This window comes from Neltuma alba, unplaced genomic scaffold (genome assembly GCF_004799145.2).
Source record: "Neltuma alba isolate B1F8T4 unplaced genomic scaffold, ASM479914v2 tig00012763_pilon, whole genome shotgun sequence".
In the NCBI taxonomy this organism is placed as follows: Eukaryota; Viridiplantae; Streptophyta; class Magnoliopsida; order Fabales; family Fabaceae; genus Neltuma; species Neltuma alba.
Genome location: NW_021637174.1, coordinates 520896 through 538807, shown reverse-complemented (window position 1 = coordinate 538807; position 17912 = coordinate 520896). Strand labels below are relative to the sequence as shown.

The 17912-nt window shown below is 35.0% G+C and overlaps 3 protein-coding genes across 4 annotated transcripts; 2 read left to right on the top strand and 1 right to left on the bottom strand.

The window, feature by feature from the left end:
* Positions 1 to 2897: 2897 nt before the first annotated feature.
* Positions 2898 to 3783, top strand: LOC114730704 (uncharacterized). Its single transcript, XM_028917814.1, has one exon. The coding sequence runs from the start codon at positions 2911 to 2913 to the stop codon at positions 3574 to 3576; it is 666 nt and encodes a 221-aa protein (XP_028773647.1). The 5' UTR covers positions 2898 to 2910; the 3' UTR covers positions 3577 to 3783.
* A 1647-nt stretch (positions 3784 to 5430) lies between these two features.
* On the top strand, positions 5431 to 6869 carry LOC114730807 (DNA repair protein XRCC3 homolog). The gene has a single exon (XM_028917923.1). The coding sequence runs from the start codon at positions 5537 to 5539 to the stop codon at positions 6443 to 6445; it is 909 nt and encodes a 302-aa protein (XP_028773756.1). The 5' UTR covers positions 5431 to 5536; the 3' UTR covers positions 6446 to 6869.
* Positions 6850 to 11373, bottom strand: LOC114730806 (uncharacterized). Of its 2 annotated transcripts, none has more exons than XM_028917922.1 (5): positions 11057 to 11373; positions 10328 to 10442; positions 9492 to 10133; positions 9201 to 9312; positions 6850 to 6900 (listed from the first exon to the last, which is right to left on the bottom strand). In XM_028917922.1, exons 1-5 carry the CDS (start codon positions 11143 to 11145, stop codon positions 6890 to 6892), a joined length of 969 nt encoding a protein of 322 aa, XP_028773755.1. In that variant the 5' UTR covers positions 11146 to 11373; the 3' UTR covers positions 6850 to 6889. The 2 variants fall into 2 exon arrangements, with proteins under 2 accessions (XP_028773755.1, XP_028773754.1); XM_028917921.1 differs by lacking the exon at positions 6850 to 6900 and adding an exon at positions 6995 to 7316 and having other exon boundaries at positions 11057 to 11372.
* Positions 11374 to 17912: the final 6539 nt, after the last annotated feature.

Sequence of the window (17912 nt, the reverse complement as noted above, 5' to 3'; positions counted from 1 at the left end):
ATAGATAAATATAAAAGATAAAATAGATTAGATTTTATATCTAAGATCAAATTGAAAGTTAAATGAATTTTTATATTAAGGATCAGAGGTAGTATTATGTATGATTCGTGATTTAGTGAACCAAATTTTGTACGAACATAATTTATGAGCTTTTCTTTTTGAGAACCTTTAATTGTTATCATATTTTACCTCACGTTTCTGTAATACTGTCACGTTTTTATGTTTTTTTTTTAAAATGAAAACACCAAGGTATCCATTGATAGATCCTTTTACTGGTTTGTAGGCACCTCAAAGGATGGGACAACTGGCTAGGAATTTTAAAGCTTTTCTATGTACAAAGTGAGAATCGAATCCTCAACATTTAGTTAATGGAGGATGAGTCCCAATCGATCAACCACACCCCGAGTTCTATCACGTTGTCATGTTTTAGCCAATGAAACATGCAACCAAAAAAACAAAGTCTTCCCTCAATCATTTCATTCAATTATCGAAAAATAATTTTAGCCCAAAAAAAAAGGACCGCAAATAATAGCTCCCTTCCCCCAGACCCTCACCACCAAAAAAAAAAAAGAGAGAGAGAAAGAATGCCAACTTTGATTAATTACTTTATATTTGAACACAAATCAAAATTGACATGATCAAGGAAGGTTAAAATCCAACAGCCGGCTTCATTTCTTCTTACGCCGCTCTCTCAACTGCAATTAACAACTGCCATGAGATTTTAATTCAAGCATCTCAAGTTCAATGTGATTTCTTCAAAATTCAATTTATTTTGACATTTCGTTTTTATTTATTTTGATGAGAAATATTCATTTCTTGATCGTGAGTTAACTTTTCCAGATACAAGCGTGTCTTTGTATTTTTCCCACTGGAAGGTAACGTACGCCAACATTTTTTATTAACTTGATTTACATATATAGTCGTCAATTGTTGGTGATCATTTATGAATGAATTTATTCCAAATAATTTCATTTTTCATGATAGAAAATGCACTTTAATAGAAACGCAAAGACATATAAACACATGTAGGTGTGTTTGGCACGATTATTAAAAATGAGGATAAGGATTGGGATTGAGATTGAAAAAATATGTTAATAAAGTATTTACAATGAGTGATTGCTTATTATTTAGGTTTCAACAGATACATATATATGAGATTGAGAAATAACATAGGAGGAATGTAATATTTTCTAATTCTACTTTTATGGGATTGTCTAATCTTATGCAACGAGAAATTATTTCTAATAAACACTCTTTAATAATTTTTTTTCTATCTTAATTTTAATCTTTATCAATTATTTTTTATGCTTCATACAACCCAGATTGTTTATCTATTTATAGCATGGATTATAAGAAAAAAAAAAAGTTAAGGTGCAAATATACCTATAAATTTATACCAAATATGCGTTTGGCACTATAAACAAATATTGGATACAAAATTACACATGATGATTTCAAAAAATTACAAAAATACCACGACTGTTAATTATTGTAACGTTGACCATTTGTTTGACCGAAAGTGTTGACATGGACGCTGACATGAATGCTGATGTGGCTTAGAGGGTCTGATAAAAAAGAATGAAGGTGCAAATATACTTATGAACTTGTCCCAAGTGTGTGCCTGACACCATAAACAAATCTTGGATGTAAAAATCCCTATGATCATTTCAAAACAACCCTAAAATATTACAGTTGTTTAATTCATAAAAAATGATTTTCTAATTCAAACTTTTGACTAAAAAAAGTGATAAGGATTCTAAGCTAGTGTTTCAGTCTCCCTCTTTTAAGTGCAACTTGCTCCTCCTTTCAAATGATCGCGTTTCAGTCTCCCTCCAATCCCAATAATATTCTCTCCTTATTGTCGCACTTTCATTGAAGAGAAAAAAACTGAAACTCTCTACAAAACTTGCTCTTTTATTTCCTCTATCAAGGGCTTTCTTTTTCTAAGAAGAGCAATGCTACTCTCTTTGAGTTGCTTGACACGTCTCCTCTAATTTGCAAAGAGGAGGGGTTTACATTTGAAGGAGGGAGATTAAAATAGTAACTTAGCTTTTATGTCACCTAGTTTGGTCAAAAGTCTGAGTTAGACAATCATATTTAATGAATTAAACAACTATAGCATCAATGATAGTAAGTATTTTTGCGTCTTAGGTTTCTATATAGTGTTAAGTGTACATTTGATAAAAATTCATTAGTATATTTGTATCTCCACTCTTCTTTATCAGACTTTCTAAGTCATATTAGTATCCATGTCAGCACTTTCGATCAAACAAACGGTCAACGTTATAATAATTAACGGTTGTGGTATTTTTATATCCAAGATTTGTTTATAATGCCAGACACACATTTGATACAATTTCATAGGTATATTTACACTTTCACTCAAGATAAAATATTCACCAAAAAATATAGAAGAAAAAGATAGAATATTCACTCACTAATGTCCACATTCATGTACGCCTTTCAGAGGTATCGTTTGGACATTTCACTGTGCTCCCTCTCTCTCTACGAATATGCCCCTCACTACTATCTTTTTGTTTGCTTATACTTCTTAGAATCCATCGTCCAAATCAAACCCCCACCCAAAACGCCTTCCCTCTATCCTCCACAAATCCAAACCACCCTCACAAGCTTCCTATATTCTTCTTCTCGTAACCTCCTTTGTCCTCTTCTTCATTTCGTGTGTGTATATATATTCAAATCACAATCTACTAATTATTAATTACCCACTAATACATTTTTCTGTACCCTTCTTCCTTCTGTCGATCAACAATGGCTCATGAAGTTGCCCCTGTAATTCATCAGCCCAGTTATCCACGGTCCTCATCCCCAGAATTAGAGGAATATGTGCAAGAACAGGAGGAGGAGGAGGAGGAGGCACTCTCACTGTGTGACCTTCCTCTCAACGACATGCCGTCCGTGGAGGCTCGCCGTTCCTCATTTTCTGAGGCTTCCGAGTTGTTTGAGTTCTTCAACGACGTCGCCCTCGACTTGTGCCCCGCCGACGATATCTTTTTCCGCGGTAAACTCGAGCCCTTCAACCACAGACCCCATTCCGATTCTCCTTCCGTTGATCACAGACCCGTTAGAGAATCCAATATTCCGCCCAATCCACGCCTAAGATCCGACTCGATTTCTGGGGTCCGATTTCATGTTTCTCGATCGAACAGTGTGGGAACGTCCAGCAATTCTCCCCGCTCCGTTATGATGAGGAATAGCAGGTCTCTCGATTGCCGCAAGCTTCGTCGGTCTTCGAGCTCCGTTGTGTTTATGGCTCCGGAAGTGGAGCGAAATTCTTCGACGGTTAAGAGAGCGACGTCGAAGGCGCGCTGGTGTTCCGTGATGCTGGGGACGGTGAAGCCACCAACGGAGATGGAGCTCAGCGATATGAAGAACCGGCAGGCTCGGCGGAACCCGTCGAGGAGGATGTTCCCGGCGGTGATTGAAGGAGGAGGGAAGATGGCGGAGAATCGGAGCTCGGCTAAGTGTTCTTGGAGGATACTGAGAGCCCTCACTTGTAGGGATCGTAGAAGTGTATCGGTGACGACGTCGTTAGCCGTACCACAAGCCACCTGATCAGAAGTCACGTGACTTGCACATGCATATTTGTCCGGAAGTAACCTCATGGCGGCGCCGGACGATGAGGGTGATTGCCGTGCATGTCAGGGCATTTTAGTCATTATGAGTAAATTTGATCTTGATATTGCGTAGAAGGGAAGATGGTGTACAGTGGCAATCCATGAGGGATTATATAATGGTATTGGTACGCGTATGCCCTTTCCTGTCCAAAAACAGTTTTTAAGAAAAGAATATTATTAATATATTTCACTCGCTGCCCCTTTTATTTTATTTATTTTGTTAAGAATCAGACGGTGGCTATATGAAACAAAAATACAATTATGACACGGACATAAAGAAAAAGAAAGTCATATACTCCTCCGGTCCTAATTATAAGACCCAATTGACTTATTTGAGGAGATTAAGGAAGTAAGTTAAGTTGGTTATTTATAATAAATAAGTGTTGTTATTCCTAAAATATCTTTGCTAATCAAGTATATTGGTTAAAACTATCATTATTAGAAGGATTATTTTGGAAAAAAATACATAAATATAAGAGAGAAAATGGATTGGGTCTTATAATTAGGACCAAATAAAAAGTCAAATTGGGTCTTATAATAAGGACCGGAGGAGTATAAGGTTAACATACAAGATCTTTTGATTAGAAATAAAAGCAAGAAAAATGACAATGAGATCTTTGATCTCTCCTATTGGCCAACAACCATCTTTTTTTTTTTTCACGAGAAATAACTTCAGTTGTAAGCTCGTGGGACATTGTTTATTACTAGTTCCCGTCTTTAATATAAAACTTTATTTCACTTTTATTTTGATCCTAAATATAAGATCTCAATCCATTTTTTCTCTCATATTTATATATATTTTTTAAGATAGTCCTTCTAAGAATGATAATTTTAACTAACACACTTAATTGACAAGGATATTTTAGGAAAGACAATATCTATTTATTATAAATAACTAACTTAATTTCTTTTCTTCATTTTCTCAAATTAGTCAACTAACTTTTATAATTAGGACGTGAGGTAGTTTTTTTCCCCTGAGAATCCTATATTTTGACCGTGAAAATCTCAGTTATTAATTTGTATCTCCTGTGAAAAAGATTCTACTCTCACCACTAATTGTTTTGTTTAGGCAATTCAAAGAGTCAAAAAGCTATTTAAAAATTAAAGAAAAATCGTGTGATAAAAGAATTTCACCTTTCCCCTGCCTCAAAAGTTAGACACTAAAAAAAAAAAAAAATACAGCCCGTTTGATAGGGAGAGTATATTTTGAAGGAAAGGCAAGCCAATGGAATAAAAAAAATAGTTTTGAGCCTGCTCTATTCTTTTCTTTGTGTACAAGAGCTGGACTCATTTGGATCGTATGGGAAGACATTTTGCTTTTGTCAAGCAATTTCTGTTAAGTAGACATTTTAGGATTTTCTCACCCATTTTCCTCTTTTTTTTTTCATCTTCATTTATGTCTGGTATAACTGCTATTATGTAAACTTTTAGTTATCCGACGCGTTGAATGTGCAAAGAAAGAAAAAGGAAAAATGATAAATTAAAAAATATAAAATAAAACATCACCAAAATACCCCTCACACGGTCACCATTGGGAATAAATAAACGGAACGCTTCCTCCTCCCTCTACATCCCTCATCGAATTTTGAAACTATCTTCTAGAATTTTTTTGGGCCATATAGTCTGGAATTTATTCAGTCATTATTATTCTATATATTGAAGGATGCGTAAAGCAAAAGCATAGAATTTTGCTGGCAAATAAAAAAAAAAAAAGAGTAAAAGCATAGAATTTAAAATTTTCTTCATAAAAATATATTAGTAGTGCAAGGAAAAGTAGCAGTCAGAATTTTCTGTAAACGACGTCGTAGTACATTTTGAAGCTGAAATGGTTTTGGTTTTCCCTCCCAAATTTCCCTTCGTCTTCTTCGCCAAAGTGGAGAGAGATGAAGTAGGGAGAAATGACTCCAGAAAGTCTCTTGCAGCTTAGAACAGAAAAGTGCACCGTCGGTTGTCCCGTACTTGATCGCTTCCTCGCCGGTGGCATCCCCTGCAACTCCATGACGGAGCTAGTGGCTGAAAGCGGCTCTGGGAAGACCCAGTTTTGCCTACAACTTGTCCTCTCTGCTCAATTACCACCCTCCCATGGCGGCTTATCAGCTTCATCCCTATATATCCACACCGAATTCCCCTTCCCCTTTCGCCGTCTCCGACAACTCTCCACAGCTTTTCTATCCTCGCACTCGGACATTTTCACATCTTCAAACAAATACGATCCTTGCGACAACGTGTTCGTGCAGGGCGTTTATTCTGCGGATGAGATGCTCGATATAATGGCCAAGATAGAGTCATTCCTCCAGGTGAATTCAAAATCGAAGTTTCCTGTTAGGCTAATAGTGATCGATTCCATTGCTGCTCTGTTTCGATCCGAATTCGAGAACACTGGTTTCGATCTGAAGCGCAGATCTTCGCTATTTTTCAAGATTTCTGGGAATCTGAAGTCAATGGCAAAGAGATTTGGATTGGCGGTAGTCTTGACTAACCAGGTGGTTGATTTGATTGGGGGAAACGCAGAAGGTATGAATGGGATTAGGGTTGGGAATTTGAGCAGTTTAAGTACCTCGGGAAGAAGGGTTTGCGCTGCGTTAGGAATTGCGTGGGCTAATTGCGTGAACTCGAGGCTGTTCATATCGAGGAATGAGGAAGTGGTCGTAGGAGGAGGAAACGCCATGGTTGGTGAGGAAGGAGGTGGGGTTTATCAACAGAGCAAAACGAGGAGGAGGCTCAGTGTTGTGTTTGCTCCTCATTTGCCAGAATCCTCCTGCGAATTCGTGATCAGAAGAGAAGGCATTTTTGGGGTAGAGACGTAACTTACAGAGGTACTACTGACACTTCATAGAGTGCAATACATTGTTTTGTTGGGAGACTCAATTTTTGGGTCTGGCATTCGACTTCTTAATGTTCTAATTTATCAAAACGTGTACATGGCTTGTTTATCTCATGAAAACTCTCGTTTCTTACAGTAAGAAGTTTCCATAATTTTTGTAAGGTCATCATATGTTTAATCCTTAGCGCCACTCCGAAACTGAAAAAGGCCAAAGAAAAATCATGATTTTGGATTGGCTTCTATGTTACCATGGTAACAGGCTTCTATACTTCATCTTCCCTCTTCACATCCTCAAATCTTTGTCGCAGTTGTCATAGCCATTTTCCTTATCAGAAATTAACTCAGCTTATACCTTGATGTAATTCGTTCTTCGTCTATACCACCTTCTCCTTCGCATCGTGTCGTATAAGTGAAAATTCCGAGGCATTCACTTCTTGTCTTGATACCAAAGAGAATTTTGTAATTGTCAGATGCATTTCGGATTTTTTTGTTGTTGACTAAGATGCATTTCAGATTTCAAACTTGCATAAAAGGCACATGAATTTTTTTTGGCTCTTTTTTTAAATAAAAAAGTTGCATCCAAACAGGAGTATCTCACCACCAAATATAGCAAAACTTGCATTAAATGATAAGTGAAAGCATTTACAATTCGTGGCCCCAGGAAAGAAAAACGAAACCCGTTCTTGCCTCCTGGTCAAATCCTATTACTGGATAAAACTTCTTTAATCTTAAGAAACTATCTTCTTCATCAGCACTTTTCCTACTTTTCCCCCCTTGAGAGGCCAAGCCAATACAATCAGATGAACATTCGACCAATGACCTCAATTCTATCAGTCACAAGGCCAAGAAAAGCACTGCAAAAGTAAAAGATCGATATGAGTGCGTCTAACAGAAGGAAACCTCTCGAAGAATCATTCATATGGCTATCTTGATTAAGAGATTAGAAGCATCAATTCAGTTAAACACGATGACAGCAGCAATAAATTTCTGATGTCTATATCTTTAAGCCCAAAAATCGCTTCAAAATCTGCCTGTGCTTCTCAAAATATCCATTAGTGACTTATAAATAAAGAAAAAGGTCTTGCTTAACAAACAAACCACAATCAGCATCAATTCAAATAATCTCAAACACAGAAGATAGGACAATTGATTATCTCTAACGTCTATATCTTTAAACCTAAAAGTCGCTTTGAAATCTGCCCGTGCTAGTTGAAAAACCCATAAGCGACTTCTAAATGAAGAAAAAGGTCTTGCTTAACAAATAAATCACAATCAACCAACTAGTAGCCAAGGGAGATGTCACCTTATCCAACAAGGTTATTTGTAAATTGAATTACAAATATGCTTTTGCCAGATTCAGGTACTAATGTTTATTTGTGTAAGAATAAATAAACACTTCCAAGGCTGTTGAAATACCAAATGATCTGGTTGAGTAAAACGGCACCTAAACTGAAGGGGAATAAGGAAACTGCAAAGCGTAACAAGAGGAGGGAGAGACAATGCCCATAATAGCAAGGGGTATATTCAAAAACTCAGGAACCAGAACTGGTACTTTTAATTTAAAATTTATACGAGAGCCCTATCATGCTATGACAACTACCTATGCATATGGAAATCTATAACATGAACGAATAACCTTAAGAATATAATTGGCAAAACAGAACAAGATAAAATTACTCAAGTTCAGCTAATTATCAACATAATATCTAATTGCAGCGAAAGCCAATGAGACATATTTGGCTTGGGAATAATATTATGTTATGAGATATCAGTCATGTGTTGGGCTGCATATGATTATATTGTTTTGTACCATAATTGAAATTTTCTTTTAAATTTGAAATTAATGGATCCTACGACATAATTTTGTCACAAACACGCTCTTAGAGAGAGTCCTACTTCTTTAGATTTTAAGAATAAAGTAGGACGCTAGGGTCAAAACCAGTCCCATAGATTGAATTTCTTAAAAGTGAAGTTGAGAGAGATAAAAACAAGTAAAATTCATTTCACTGAGAACAAACATAACTGTTCTATCCACTGTTTTTGTTTAAAAAACATAAACATGCTCAGTATTTTATCACTTCTTACTCCTATTTCTCATTAAACAACCTACCAATGTAAAGGTTCACTCCCCCTTCTCAATATGTTCTATTTACAATCGTTCCTTTCCTACCAGAACTCCCAAATATACTCCATGTGAAGGTGTTACTTTAAAATATGGTTCCAAGTAACTGCTGAAGAAAATGAATCAAATGAAGTAAAATAAAAGCAAAGCAAGAGACAAATCTCATAAACCATTAATATATATAGGTTGGTAAAACACACAGCCACACACACACACACACATATAGAGAGAGAGAGAGAGAGAGAAGAGGGATAGATTGGTCCCACTGTAAGATTTCTCACTCTCTACCACGTCAATATTTTATAAGAGTATATTTTCATTAATCCATCTGTTAGAGTAAAAATAATCCCTATATTCATGGCTTCCTTTTGCCCTCATTAAATCAGCATGCCCCTAAAAATAACAAAATCTTATAAAATCCTCAACTGATGCTTCTAAGAAAAGCAGTAATTGTTAACCATATTATCAAAGATTGCAACAAGTGCCAAAATCTTCTAGGTAATGTCTAGAAAGCAAAAGACAAAGTTAATTTCCACTTTATATTCTATACTGGCCTCAAGGGCATGAGAAAATGAATGCGATAAACATAAATTAAACACTGTAATTCAAAGCTTACCAATGAGAAATACGGTCAGCATCAGAGCAAGTTTAACTTGAACTGAACAACTATGTCGCAAGTGTAGGGGGCTGCGAAATTGTCTCAATAACCAACCAGTCCGACTCAAAAGCTGCATAGTATTAAAAGTTCATTAACTTCTTATTGGAATGCGCTGCAAAATCTGAAGTATTGAGATGAATATTATTAAATCTTAAATACTGGTTAAAAGGACAGAAGAATCAATACTGAGCACTGCTGTTGTTTTGTTTTGCATGCATATCTTAAAATTAAAAAAATTTATTCACTAACCTGATTGAATATATGAACTGCTTGAATGGAACGAGGATATTCTTCCCATGTTTGTCTCCAAAATATGGGTTTTGATCCTTTTTCTTTAGGGGTGGCATCAACAGCCTGCCTGAATTCATTTCTCTGTTCGTCTTCATCGGCAATTACAACTCTTAAAGCCCCATAATTAGATGAACTCCATGTTTTCCTTGAGCAAGGGGTTCTATCTGTTTGAGAAACTATATCATCAGTACTTCCAGAAACTGCATCTGCTTTTATGTCTATTACGTAATTTTCTTCCTTGTCACTGGCAATGATACCCTTTGAATCTGTATGATCAGCAGAAATAATCCCATTGCAGTCATCATTAACATTACATTTGCTATCTTTTCCGTTGACCTGATTCTCTAGTTCAACCTTGGCACTTCTTACAGTCTGAGAGGTTCCAGATAGAAATGCAGCTAGATCATCTCGCTCCGCATCGTCCAGATTAACCCAGCCAAGAGGTTGCCTACCTTCCTCAATATAAGATTCCCTCAATGCTGCTTCAACATGGGAAATTTGGTTCTCTATGGCAGAAATAAATTGCTGATGTCTACTGTTCGTATTGTCATCACCAAGATGTCTATAGCTTAGCCTGACAGCTTTCTCAAATTCTTCCAACTATTTCAGCATGATCAAAACAGAAAATTAATAAATATGAACATTTGCAAAGGGATTGAAGGAGCAAAAAGACGATAACTGACTTGTCGGGGAATCTATAAAATGAAACAACATTGTAGTTTGAGCTCCAAATGTCTATGATAGTTAAAGAGAAATGGGAAATGAAAGTAAGGACAAGGGCAAAATTAACTTACCTGCCATTTTGCAGTACCTAAAGCAGTTTGCAACTCCCTGCGTAGTTCGTCTAACACCTGGGGAGTTGACATTGCTCTCCTCTCTCTTATCCATGCCCTGTATTTAGATTCCATTCTGGGAAACGAGAAATCAAGATAAACGGAAATGATTTTTGTTTTGCATGACAGAAATCAAATACATAATATAAATGGACGTTTTAAGAAACTCTACAATAATGATTCCCCCCAGAACTAACTGAAGTAACCCCTTAACTAGTAAGGCATAATATGCTGGGATATGAATATCCAAAGGATATGAATATCCAAACATCACTCCCAGTTAAAGCGAATAAGTTATTTCATCTGATTCCAAATTATTTGATGCAAACTGTACGCCCATTACACACACGACCATAAGATTTGAAAAGGGGGGGCAAGATTTCCACGCCTCTCATTCTCCTCTCCCTCGTTTCTATACTTTCCGCCCACATAAGATGTGAAAGATACCCCCGATATTTCCTCTACTTAAAAATAAAGGAGCTACTAAATCGGAATTCATGCCAAATTTAGGCGTCGCAAAACACATAATAATTCAAACACACATCGCCTCGAGCCCGAAGAAGCAGAGTTTGAGAAGCAGTCTTACGAATCATATAATTAATTACAACTACAAGTAACAAAGAAACGAAAATTAAAAATCATACAGAAAAACACGAGTCAGGGATCTGCAAATTAAGAAAGGAAGCATACGTGTCAGCTGATTCCTGCACCTCCTCAGCTGCAGAAAAGAAAGCATCCTTTTGCCATAGATCAAAACTGTTAGCCACCAGCATCTTCATGAAACCGAAAGCAGCAACTCAGGAGAACCGAATCAAAACTGCAATTCGAACGAGCTCCAATCCAAGGGAAAACCAATCAGGCTTCAATAATTAAACGTATCGCGCGAGCAAAACTACCGGTTAGACAGAAAACTTGACAATGGCTACTTTCTCTCTCTTCTGCGATATGGTAAAGCAAAGCAGAGAAGGAAGAGAGAGAAAGATGCCTCCAGAATTTCTTGCGCTGGCACAGTAGGCAACCATTTCTCTTTTTCTTGGGAGAAGGGTTCTATCCCCTGCGTGCACCTCTACAGTATGTCAAAAAAATGAAGCCAGTTGGAAACCCCCACGTGTTGACAAGGACACGTGTCATGTTGTAAGTGAAGGTAATTATTGGTGGCCATATTAGGAGATCGCATGCAAAAGAAAAATGAGAGGTCAGGTAAGCGACAGAGATGGAGAAGCGTCGGCGGTTGGAGAAGGAAAAGGACAAGAAGGTGGGATCCTTACTTGGCTTCGTCCAATGTGTTTGTGCCTCTTGCCTTGCATCTTTGCTTTACCAAGCTATTCACAGTTTGGTCCCGCTTCTCATGTGCCCACAAAATAAATTTACTTAATGAAAAACAAATAAATTTTAATATTTTCTAAGTTATAGTAATAAATATGTTTGCAAAAAACAAAAGTTATATTCAAACTACCAACCAGATAACTTTTGTTAGCTAGGTTGTGACTACCACGTGAGTTTGACGTGTAAGAATGAACAAAAAATTGTTTTATGAGTTTTTTTTTTATGTAGAAATATGTTAATCCATTAAGTAAAACTCACACATTATTCAAATTAAAAAAAGCACCTTTCAAATTATTTTGAAAGCATTAAATTGGAACTGAATTTTCTTTATCAATCAACTAGTCTTATAAATGATGACAAAAAATATTAAATATTAAATAAATTAAAAGGAAAGATGAAGCACATGTAAGTGTGGTGGGCGTGTCCAAGTCAGAACTCACTCAACCATCTAATTGATTTGGCAGTTTTAGTGGCTGAAAATGAAACTTTGGTCTTGCTTACTTTTTAATGCTCCATATCAATTCACAATTGACCCCAGAGGATAATAATGACATCTTTTATTTGGGCCTTCTAAACTCAACTTGATCTAAGATCATGGGACTTTAACATTCAAATAAATATGCATTCACGGACAGCAACAGTTAAGACTAAATGGGCATGCTTTCAATGCAACGTCTATTCTTTTGTTTTAGGAGTACAAATTAGAATTGCTAGGACATAACTTTTAACTAATTATTTGCTTAACTCTTACTACCTCCGGTCCTAATTATAAAAACTAGTTGACTAATTTGAGAAGACTAAAGAAATAAGTTAAGTTAGTTATTTGTAATAAATAGTTGTTATATTTTTTAAAATACCCTTACTAATCAAGTGTACTAGTTAGAACTACTATTATTAGAAATACTATCTTGAAAAAAAAAGCATAAATATTAGAGATAAAATGAATTGGGGTCTTATATTTAGGATCAAAATAAAAATCAAACAAAGTCTTATATTAAATATCAGAGGTAGTACAATTTTTTTTATTTTTAAAAAATAATTAAATATGCAACTTTTTTACTTTCATGCCATCCATAGTACAAGCTGCCTCTCGGAAGAATATCTTTGTTCTGGGTGTGTGATATGATTTAGCAACAAAAGCCTCAACTTCTTCAAATGCTTTAACTGCTCAGGCAATCTTATAATTGACACATTTAAGATGTTTAGGTATTTTAGGTCTTCAAATCTCCCTCTTATCGAGAATATATATGAATAGTGACCTTTGTTTAAAAGAAACTTTGAAGCCTATAGCCTCTAGGTCATGTTGAGCCCTAAAGAGATACTCCCTCCGTTCCTTATTATAAGAGACGAATAACCGAATTACATTGATAAAAAAAAAACAGTTAAAATGAATTAAGAACAATCAATGTGTAAAAGGTATAATTTTTTTCCAAAAAAGCCCTCATTAATAAGGAGAGAGAGCATAAGAGAGAACAATGGTAAATTATTCAAAGAAAGAGAAGTGGGAAGGAGAGAGAGTGTGAGTTTGAGACAATAAATATGAGTAAAATAGAAAATCAACACAAAAAAATAGAGACAACTTTTAAGTGTCTCTTATATATAGGAACATGCTATAAGCATCAAATGTCTCTTATAATAAGGAACAGATGGAGTAATCTTTTAAACTTCTTCCCAATTGTTAGGGTGACTAGTCCCAACATCATCCTTCACTACGTACCTCATTTTTGACGCATGTTTATATGCTAACCATGTAGCCATATGTCTTACTATGTTATGCATTTTAACATATTTTTTTGGTATTCCAATCCTCTAGTAAGCAAGCTTGCTTCAAACTTGACATTATATCTTAATCCTTATTTCCACGCTTCATGTATGTTATCATCAAAATCAGCTAAAAACTTTTTCCCAATCCAAAATAAAATAAGCTTTCCTTTATCTATGTTTTAGTGCTCAGGAAACAAGGAACAATATAGAAAGCAACACTTGTAGGTATTATCATTTGGCAATATGTGATAACTAAATTCAAGCAAGCGATAAACTTCATCAACCATACCTAAAAACCCTGAAGGTAACTCTTCATAGTTTCTAAAACGCCAATAAGACCCACTTCCTCCGTCTACTTACAAAGCTCATTATACTTTAGTTTCATACAAATAGCCTTACTCAGAGGCCACTTAATCAAAGAATGATGGGCAGCCCTCTTAGCGATGGCATCAAAGATGCTCTTTGCTCACGAAATCATTTACCTCTGCTAATTTTAAATTTAACTTTGCTTTTTTTGACCATATCATCGGTTTCAAAACAATCACTTCTCCAGTGAAAGCTTACAGTAAAATGAACATTGCAACAGATAAATTGGTATTTATTCCGTTTGAATGTTCGAAAGAGAGATTATTTTTATACTATAATGGAATTGTATCCATAAATCATTGGGACAAATTGCTTCTAACTATGCAAAGATGATCTTTTAAATATATAAAACTCTGGTTTATATCTTATTACTACTACCGGTCCTTAATATAAAAACTCGTTTGACTTTTATTTGATCTTAAATATGAAACCCCAATCTATTTTATCTATTATATTTATTCATTTTTTTCTAATGTAGTTCTTGTAATAATAGTAGTTCTAACTAATACAATTGATTAGCAATGGTATTTAAGAAAAGACAATACCTATTTATTGTAAATAACTAATTTAACTAATTTTCTTAATCTACTCAAAGTAGTCAACTAACTCTTATATTAAGGACCGGATGTGGTATATCTGTATACAATACATTCTGCGTTACCACATAATCCAAACAAACCATTTAAAAGATTAAATATTTATATATATTGACAGAACCATAGTTTGCGGGGACGAACAAATTCATAAGTCTATAGTATTAAAAGTACATCTTAATATTAAAAAGTTTAAATATATATCATAAACTGTCTTCCAAAAAATTTAAATGAGAACATGAAATTCTTGGCCCTAAACAAGACCTAGGAGGCTTTTTCCTCCCAAAAAAAAAAAAAGACTACAATTTTTTTAATAGAAAGATCCGATGATCTTCTCGTTCATCAAGTGAATGAGGAGAAGAATGTTGCTTTGATCATACTTATCTTTTGAATTTTTTTTTAATCAATGCAAGAAACTAAAATGCCCAAATTTCATTTCAAAATCTAAATGAAGAATTAGAATAATAGAAATAAAAAAATGGTAAGGTTAAGGACATGAGAAAAACTGACAAGAGTGAGTCCTATGACAGCGTCCTTTATCATACAGATTAATGCCCCATCGTCCAGAGCCAGAGGGAACAAAGAGTAACACAGGAGACTTCAAAGTAACTCCGGAAAAAAGTATGCCAAAAAAAAAAAACTCCGGAAGAAAATAATATGTCCATGTTATGATCACCCTAGAAATCAAACAAATAAATCAACCAGAACAATAGCAATGAAAACTTCAGTAGCTCTATTATTCAGGTAAGCATAGTGGCAACAGCTATTTCGTTGTCTCACCCTCAAACATAAAAGATTCTGAAATGGAAATGAACATATAAAGGGGGGGAAGGGAATCTTGAAGAAATGGATAAAAGGAGAATCTTCAGAGGAAAACTAGAGACTACGCGAGACAAATTCCCCACCCCTCGTTAGCCTTTCTTCACAATCCAAAGCATACAAGCACATCAGTTACATGAAAGAAGGCGGAGCTTGGTGCTAGCAAAATTAAGAAGAACAAAAGGTACACATATGCAGGCAACAGATGTGAGAGGTACAGGAGAGCATCACTAGGACTTGCACAATGGCAGATATGGCGGCAAGGGGAGTTGGTTTTAAAGGGAGGAGATATAAAACACCAAGAAAAAATACATGTACAAATACTTTTGTTCCATTCTAATTCTCCATACTCAACAGACATGATCATAGTGAGTAATGATACAGAATTGGAACCCGTAGATAATGACCCCGACTTTGTGCTTTTGTTCTTGTTTGTTTCCCAACAAAAGGTAAGTTTCAAAGAGAAGCAATTGAAAAGGGGCAGTGCAGTGAGATGAGAAGAATCACGAACTGAGAGTGAGAAGGGAAAAGATGGTAGATCTCTTAATTGACGATTTTGTTTATTCATTTATTTAAATTCTCTTGCTTCATCAAGAAATCCTCTTTTTTTTTTTGGTCATAAAGAAATCCTCTGATTAAAATTACCTTTTGATCCCAAATAAGTAAATTGATGTTAAGAATTTTTATATCCCTTAAGCATAGCTTTGTCAATTATATAGAATTATATATTTCAAGGCTATATGGCAGCATAACTAACATGATGAATATATGAAAATTAAGTTATTAGGATTTTATTATTGACTAATGATTTAAATTTTTTTCATTCAATCAATAACATGAACTATAAAATAATACTACCTCTAATCTTTAATATAAAATCTTGTTTGACTTTTATTTTGATCCTAAATATAAGAATCCCAATCCATATTGTCTCTTATATTTATTTATTTTTTCAAGGTAGTTCTTATAATAATAATAGTTCTAGCCAATACACTTAATTAATAAAGATATTTTAAGAAAAACAATACTTATTTATTATAAATAACCAATTTAACTAATTTTCTTAATATACTCAAATTAGTCAACTAATTTTTATATTAAAGTAGTATATAATATAAATAATTCTAATTAAATCATACTAATTAATTCATATAATCATACAATATACTAGTATAATGTTAATGTTAACTTCTTTCCATAAGAAGTTGCTTCCTAAAAAATTTGTTTTGTTTTAATTAGAGCCTAAAAGAAAAGAAGCATACGTGGGCGCGTCCAGTGGATTCCTGCAGAAAAGATCGCGTCCTTTTGCCATAGATAATCAGTTAATCACTGTTAGCTACCAGCATCTTTTGTGAAACCGAAAGCACCGATTCAAGAAAACCAAATCAGAACCACTTCCAATCCAACAAAAACAACCAACCAAACTTCAATAACTAAAGTGGTATCATGCGAACAAAACCCCCTGTGGATAGAAAACATGATACTGGCTTCTTTTCCTCCCTTCTGCGATACGGTAAAGCTGTGTTTGGCTCGACGGAGGGAAGGGGAGGGGAGGGATTTTAATCAAGGGAAGGGGAGGGGAGGAGAGGGGAGAGTAGCTACAAAAGGGAGGGGAGGAGAGGGGAGAGTAGCTACAAAGGGGAGGGAGGGAGGGGGGGATTTTAATGATCTCCTGTTTTGATTGATTGGAGGGGAGGGGAGGGAGCAATTTTAATAATACCTTATTTTGTTCTAATAAAAAATTGACTATTTTAACCTCATAAAATTTAAATGAATTTTCTCACTTTTTTATTTTGTTAAGATATAACTATAAATATATAATACAATTCACCAATTTTGATTTATAAGACACAATCACACACTTATAGAATATCAAGATAAAAAGTCACAAGTAATAGATTTCAATCAGAGAAAAGACTCTGAAGGTGAAAGAAAATACCAACGGTCTCTTGGAATTAGAAGAAGAGAAAAAAAAAAGTTTACAAATGCTCACTAATTTTGGAAACAATTATCTTAATAACCTCTTGTTAGATACTTAAAAGAACTCTCTTATGTAGAAATGTTTACGACTGATTAGAGTTTAACAAATCGAAAGGGTATATAAGAAATTAAAATATTATCTCTCACCTCCCCTCCAAAAAACCCCACTTTTGGAGGGGAGGCTAGAAGGAAAAGAGAGGGAAGAAAAACACCTCCCCTCTTTAAAAAACATCTTAACCAAACGAGGGGAGGGGAGGAGAGCCCCTCCCCTCTTAAAAAATTACACTAACCAAACAAGGGGAGGGAAACAACTTCCCTCCCCTCCCCTCCGAAAATCCTGTACCAAACATAGCGTAAAGCAAAGCAGAGAAAGATGCCTCCAGAATTTCTCAAAGTAGCCTTCACATAACATCCATGTTAAATAATTTTCATTCTTATGCACGTGATTAACAAAAATATTTTTAAAAAAACCACACTTATTTACCGCAAATAACTAGATTAATTATCATCCAAGTTGTAGGGGATGTTTGACAATATGATGAAATCATTGGTTTGAGACCAAACCATGGTTTAGATCTCAAATTTGCCAAACAGGAAGGAAAATTAACAAACCGCGGTTTCATGCCAAAACCATAATTTCAGGAAAAGTGAATCTATTTTGCTTCTAGTTTAAATTAGAGAGTATGATTGTACCTGTC

Bases quoted from the DNA above. Each gene is read 5' to 3' on its own strand.
- LOC114730704 (XM_028917814.1), top strand. From the start codon at position 2,911: ATGCCGTCCGTGGAGGCTCGCCGTTCCTCATTTTCTGAGGCTTCCGAG.
- LOC114730806 (XM_028917921.1), bottom strand. From the start codon at position 11,145: ATGAAGATGCTGGTGGCTAACAGTTTTGATCTATGGCAAAAGGATGCT. The intron at 10,134-10,327 runs GTAAGTTAATTT...ATGCTGAAATAG, and splicing joins TAGGTACTGCAAAATGGCAG to TTGGAAGAATTTGAGAAAGC. The intron at 9,313-9,491 runs GTTAGTGAATAA...AATACTATGCAG, and splicing joins CAGTTCATATATTCAATCAG to CTTTTGAGTCGGACTGGTTG.
- LOC114730807 (XM_028917923.1), top strand. From the start codon at position 5,537: ATGACTCCAGAAAGTCTCTTGCAGCTTAGAACAGAAAAGTGCACCGTC.